This window comes from Cebus imitator, unplaced genomic scaffold (genome assembly GCF_001604975.1).
Source record: "Cebus imitator isolate Cc_AM_T3 unplaced genomic scaffold, Cebus_imitator-1.0 Scaffold13, whole genome shotgun sequence".
Taxonomy (NCBI): Eukaryota; Metazoa; Chordata; class Mammalia; order Primates; family Cebidae; genus Cebus; species Cebus imitator.
Window position 1 is genome coordinate 11,034,374 of NW_016107328.1, and position 6,201 is coordinate 11,040,574.

General features: G+C 45.8%; 1 protein-coding gene across 3 annotated transcripts in view; it reads right to left on the reverse strand.

The window, feature by feature from the left end:
• Nucleotides 1-2,426: 2,426 nt before the first annotated feature.
• ZFYVE26 (zinc finger FYVE-type containing 26) overlaps nucleotides 2,427-6,201 on the reverse strand; it is a 67,342-nt gene continuing 63,567 nt past the window's right edge. For all 3 annotated transcript variants that reach the window (XM_037728731.1, XM_017499391.2, XM_017499381.2), the window contains 2 exons: nucleotides 6,020-6,064; nucleotides 2,427-3,235 (listed from right to left, as the gene is read on the reverse strand). In XM_037728731.1, the coding sequence (XP_037584659.1) occupies nucleotides 3,032-3,235; nucleotides 6,020-6,064 (249 nt within the window). In that variant the 3' untranslated portion in view covers nucleotides 2,427-3,031. The remainder of the gene's footprint in view (nucleotides 3,236-6,019; nucleotides 6,065-6,201) is intronic.

The following is a 6,201-nucleotide window of genomic DNA, read 5'->3' on the forward strand; positions in this document are numbered from 1 at the left end:
AAAAAAAAAAAAAAAAAAAAAAAAAAAAAAAAAAAAAAAAAAAAAAAAAAAAAAAAATTCACTAAAGAAGAACTCTTTCACCCATCAGACGGGCAAAAATCTAGAAAGTTTGGTAACTGTTTGGGCAAGGGTATGAGAGAGCAAGTACTCTCTACAATGCTGGTAGGAGAGTTAATTGCTACAACCTCTTTGGAGAGTAACTGGCAATATTTGTTAAATGCATTTATTCTCTGACCCACCGGTTCTGGACAAGATAATTCAATGCAGCATAATCTGTAGTGGCGAAAGACGGCAACAACATAAAACGTCCATCATTAGAAAGTGGTTAAATAATTATAGTACATATTCATGATGGAACAGTTTAGTAATACTTATTTATGCATAAGTAGCTCTGGAACTATACGCTACACACTGATAACAATGGTGGCCTCTGGGAGGGGACTGGGCTGGGGGCCACAGGGTGGAAGGGAGTTTTCACCTTATAAACGTATTACCTATCTCTACCCATCCCCCAAATGAAGCAAAAAAAAAAAGTTTTCTGGTGGTAGATGGTGCACTAATAGTTTTAAAGGATTGCTTTAAAACTATTACTTTAAAACATAGGAAACTATTGCTTTAAAACATAGGAAACTTGAGATAAATCCTAAGCAGAATCATTCATCAGTCATTACGGGGATTGTTTAGAGTAAGTCTAAATTGAAAGCCATCTGATCTTCCCCACCTACCTTTTCTCTCCACAAGGAAAAAGGATGAGAAGGGTAGGAGCAAGACAGCACAAAGCAGTTATGAAGCCAAGAAACTCGTTGGATAGACACTTTATTGTGGCTTGTTTGTAGTAAAACATTCAACCCCTCAACATGGGTATCTGTTTTGGTGGTGTTTTTCTAATGGAGACTACAGCATGGTGTTCAAAGCTTTTAGCTTCATTTTACATCAGTCTAGTCAGTGGTTGCCTATAATTTGAGAGTTCAATGAGTTATAGGAAAAAGTCAGGAAATTTTGGTCTTATCCCAAATTAAGGGCTGCAAGATTCGTGACTCATTAGTATAAAGTGCTTATGTTCAGTGCAAAAAGGCAGACTCAGAAGGGCAAGCAGATGCCAGAGGACATTTCCTGGGAGATGGATATGTTCTGTAACTCAAGGAAGTTTTTGAAAAGCCAAACTTTAGCCCAAACGGATTTAGTAGTTTCCTCATAGTCTTTCTCCTCTTTTTTTTTTTTTTTTGAGACGGAGTTTCACTCTTGTTGCCCAGGCTGGAGTGCAGTGGCGTGATCTTGGCTCACTGCATCCGGGTTCAAGCAATTCTCTTGTCTCAGCTTCCCAAGTAGGTAGGATTATAGGTGCCTGCCACCATGCCCGGCTAATTTTTGTAGTTTTAGTAGAGACGGGGTTTCATCGTATTGTCAGGCTGGTCTCGAACTCCTGACCTTAGGTGATCTGCCTGCCTCAGCCTCCCAAAGTGCCAGGATTACAGGTGTTAGCACCACACCTGGCCATTCTTTCTCCTCTTTAACAGGACCAAAACTTCTCATCTGACAGATGTCCATAAGTTGTTTACTACTAAAAATCTTGGTTCAGAGGGAAATCCACAGGGTTTCTAAGCACCAGAGACACTGACTTCAGCTTCCAGTTTCTGTTTGTCTCAGCATCATGAGTGGGACCAATAGGCTGAGCTCTGGCCAGTGGGAGGTTCAGAGCTGCAGAGCTGTCTTTAGGCCCCTCATTTGCAAATTGAAGTCACTGAGTATGACACACCTTTTCTCAAACAGTGTCATATCTTAGGTGGAAAGACGAGCCAGTGCATTTTAAAGAAGCACTTCACCTAGTTTTCCACCAACCGGATGTGATCTATTCATTATACCCTTGTTCTGCTCTGTCCAGAGGCCCAATTCCAAAGCCAACCCTTGATTCCCCCTTCTAAGACAAAGCTAACTCTTGAGTCCCTCTTTTAAGACAGAGAAAAGAAGCACACTCCCTTCTCAATGACCCCACATGTCTGCATATCCATCCTGTGGTCCTGAAGAGACTGAATGGAAGCAGGAGAGAAGAGGAAGCAGCTTCCTAACCAATCGAGGGAGCATGAACAGGACTGCAGGCCAAAGAGGTATAATCGAGCCACTCAGTCCTAGGATCCTGGCCACCATTTCTCTCCCCAGACTCTCAAAGAGGAAGTCACATTCTCTCACCTGCCAACTTGGCAGCAGGGGATTCACAAGAGGCAGCTCTTGCTTGTGAGCAGCCCCCTGTATCCCTATTTGGATGGTTTGCCTTTCTTTCCCCTCTGGATGAATGTGATGGAAACCCTCTTGCCCGTGTTAGCCTCGCAGACCTGATCATTTATACACGCACCCACAGCTTTCAAATGCCTGGACCTGAAAACCCTTCTATTCAGACTACCATCCACAGACTCCAGGACTTCTTGTGCTTGGAAGAAGAGACACCTGGAAAACAGGTTTATTCTGCAGGTAGCACTTGCCCCAAAGCCATCTCTGAATTCTGGAAAGTGAAGGAAGGAAAAGAGGGAATCCTTTGGGTGTTGCTCTAATTCTCTGTAAAAGCCCTCTGGGTCAGAGGAGCTACTAAAGCAGGTCCACAGGGAGGGGACTGTACAAACAGGACAACCCGGGTCAAGAACCAAAACGCAGGGAAGGTTTTCAGAGTGGCAAGTCTAAAGTAAAGTGCCTCTTTTCAATGGAGAAGAGTTTCATTTGTTCAGAAATGCTTGGGCGTAAACATGAGTGCACAGGAACATGCACACGTGTGTGCACACACACTCACTCACTCTGAGGTAGAAAGAACTGGCCCTCTCCAGACAAACACACATAGATTCCACAAATTTAGAGAAACATGGCACTTGCGTGAAAGGTCCTATTCTTGCCTGGGAAGGCAAGTAGGGTCCAATCCAGCTCTTTCCAACCTAGGGCAGAGCCATAGAAGTCCCACTCCACAGGAGGAAAGAGGTGGAGGGCATCGCTGTCACTGCTGTTGCTCAGCTCTCAGGCCACGTGTTCCTGGCTCCACTGCCCAAGGTCATTTCCTGGAGCCTGACCCATGGGCACTGCGGGGGTGGCTTGTCAGAAGCCACTGGGCACAGATGTCTTGTACAACTGCGTCCCCGCTGCTCTTGGCAGCCTGCTGAACCTGCTGGACGAGGGCTGTGGCCCGTGAGTGTTCTTGCTTTACAGCAATCAAGTAGGCAGAACGTAGTTTGCAACACAGCAGGTAGGCCCGAACCTGGCAGTCAGTTATAAAAGAGACAGCAGAAAGGCATCCATCACTGACAAATCAAGTATACAGAGCTGCAGCAGAAAGCTCAGGCAGACAGATATCACATGTCACCTGCCACATTCATGATGGGATTTGTGCATTTTATGGTACTATAACAAATTTTTAAATATCCCAGAAATAAGCTATAACACTATGTTATTTTATAGGGTAAAAAGTTATTATACATAAGCTAAGAATTTAAAAAAGAAGGCAGGCCAGCAGGCAGCCTGGTCTCTGTCCACTCCCTCCGACACCCTCCTCCTCCTCACTCTCCCAGGCTCTCTGGCTTCTTCTGGGCTTCAGGGCCATTGCTCTCGCCCACAGAGTTGTGAGTATGCAGTTACTTGAGTGATTATGTGATTGATGCCTGTCTCCTTGACCAGACTTTAAGCTTCATGAGGGCAAGAGTAGTGTCTGTTTTTTCCAGTCCTTGTCTTCCTGGTGCCTAGCACAGGGCCTGGCATATAGTAGGTGTTCAGTGAATATGTATTACAGGAATGACTAAAACATCCATCCTAGAATGGACGCAGAGATCCTCCTCTACTTTTCTGCTTTCAGCCTGCTGGATCTAAAGTTATTTTTTATAATTACAGGAAATTTGGGGAGGAAGACACATACACACAATTGGAAAAAGTTGAATCGAGGTCTAACCCCACTTAGACCTGATTTGGCTCTGCCTGTTTGGACAGAGGCAGCCATTTCAGGATGTACGTATGTGTGTGTGTATCTCCCAGGATCGCTATCTCAAGAATTCCCAGCTTGGTGGTGACAAGAGTCCCTTCCTTCCTGGCCCTGGTCTCTCCAGCACCCCCTGGATAGCCAGTGCTCTAGGCTAGTGAGCAGAGAGGCCTTCATGAGCTGCTACAGAGCTTCTGCCAGCAGCTGCCTTTCTGCTGCAATAATCCCTGTTGGTTAGTGGAGGGGACTCTCCTTGCTTCCTGTGTCAATGCTCCATCTGTTATTTGTTTTGGTCACTAAAGTCTTTCTTTCCTCTCTAAGCTGAATCACAGATAATCTCCTACAGCTAGACGATATCTGGCATGTTCTGAGGTCACTAAAGTGATCTAGTCCTATGCTGCTTGGGATCCACTTGCTGCCCTAGGATGTCAGCTCTCCCCAGGCCCTCAGCTCTCCTTAGCATCTACATATGCTAAACTAAATACATATCATAAGTTGGCAGGCAAAATACCAAGAGAAGAAGGAAATTTTGCCAGAGAGTCTGGAATGGAGCTAAACGAAGCTGTTTTTTGGCAAGACCCCGTGGCCTAAGATCATTTAACTTCATGAGACAGCTGCTGAGAGAAAAATACCTGAAAAAGTAATAATGACTGTCTCTATTTCAGTGTATGTCTTTCCCAGGAATAGAGTCTCTGTCCTGTTGAGTGGGAGGCTCAATGAAGACTTAAGAAAGAACCGCAGTCTGGGAATCAGAGGACCTGCGCGTTTATCCTGGCTGTTGGGGTCTCAGTCTGACTCTAGAAAAGTAATTCTCTACATTTCAGGATGTCAGAATTTCATCCAAGAAGCTCATTATGTTATAGAAATAAATGAAGAAAGGTTTAGAACTTGTTCTCCTTAACTCTGGAGACTGAAAGATGCCCAGTAAATTCAGTCCGGGGATTAGCAATACTGCCATGGAAAGCATGTAAGAAGCTCTTTGCCTCACATTAGTTTTATTTATTTATTTTTATTTATTTATTTTTTGAGACGGAGTTTCGCTCTTGTTACCCAGGCTGGAGTGCAATGGCGCAATCTCGGCTCACCGCAACCTCCGCCTCCTGGGTTCAGGCAATTCTCCTGCCTCAGCCTCCTGAGTAGCTGGGACTACGGGCACGCGCCACCATGCCCAGCTAATTTTTTGTAGTTTTAGTAGAGACGGGGTTTCACCATGTTGACCAGGATGGTCTTGATCTCTTGACCTTGTGATCCACCCGCCTCGGCCTCCCAAAGTGCTGGGATTACAGGCTTGAGCCACCGCGCCCGGCCTGCCTCACATTAGTTTTCACCACATTAGTTTCATCATTAGCTGAGTCCTCACAGGACTCAGCTGTCAGATAACTCCTCTGCCGCTGGCCAGGGCAGCTCAGACTGGCTTGACTTTCTCGTGGCCCTTCTGGCCCGGGGCCCTTCCTGCAGATGGCCAGAGGATCACTCCAGTGTTCAGCCACAAATGGGGGCATCTGGGAAGATCTTTATTCTGCCTGGCACTCTTCCCAAAGGCAACAGGAAACAAAGGTTCATCAATTTCCCAAACAGGGACAAGCTCTTTGGCCCCTGAGGAGAGGTTCATTCTGGAGATCGAGACACTGGTGGACATTGTTGGTCAAAGAATGGGGTGAGGTTTTTTCTTACTGTACCTTTTTCCCTCTAGGATAAAGAGATACCTGCTTACCCTGGGAACCTCATTCCATCAGTCCACCCAAAGATGGAGGTGAGGTGAGGGATTTCCTGGGGCTCTCTGAGAGCATCAGTATAAAATGGAGATTCAAGAGCAGGCTGGGACATGTTTGTCTTGAGGATAAAGCCTAGGACATGTTTGTCTTGGGGACTCATGCAGTCTGTGTTCACCTACTTCCCATCTATTCCCTCCATTCTATACCCCTATCCAAGCCCCAGCTCCACTTCTGATAATAAAGAAGCTGAGATATGGGTTGTATGTAGCTATTGTGGGGAGCAAGGGATAAAGGTGACAAGGCAAGCCTGAGATACTATTCATTAGCATCTCTGGGGTTTGGCGACAATTCTGCTCACCTTGTTGTCATCATTGTGTATTGCCTGGATCAGGCCCTCCAGCTCCTGTACAGAACAGAAACAGCAGTTGTGAGAGGGAGAAGAGTCCCACAGTCTCGGAGCCAGGGCCCAACCCAGCCTGAGCCCAGCCATTCTGACTCCAGAATGAAAATGCCTGCCTGGCTTTTTTTTTTTTTTTTTTT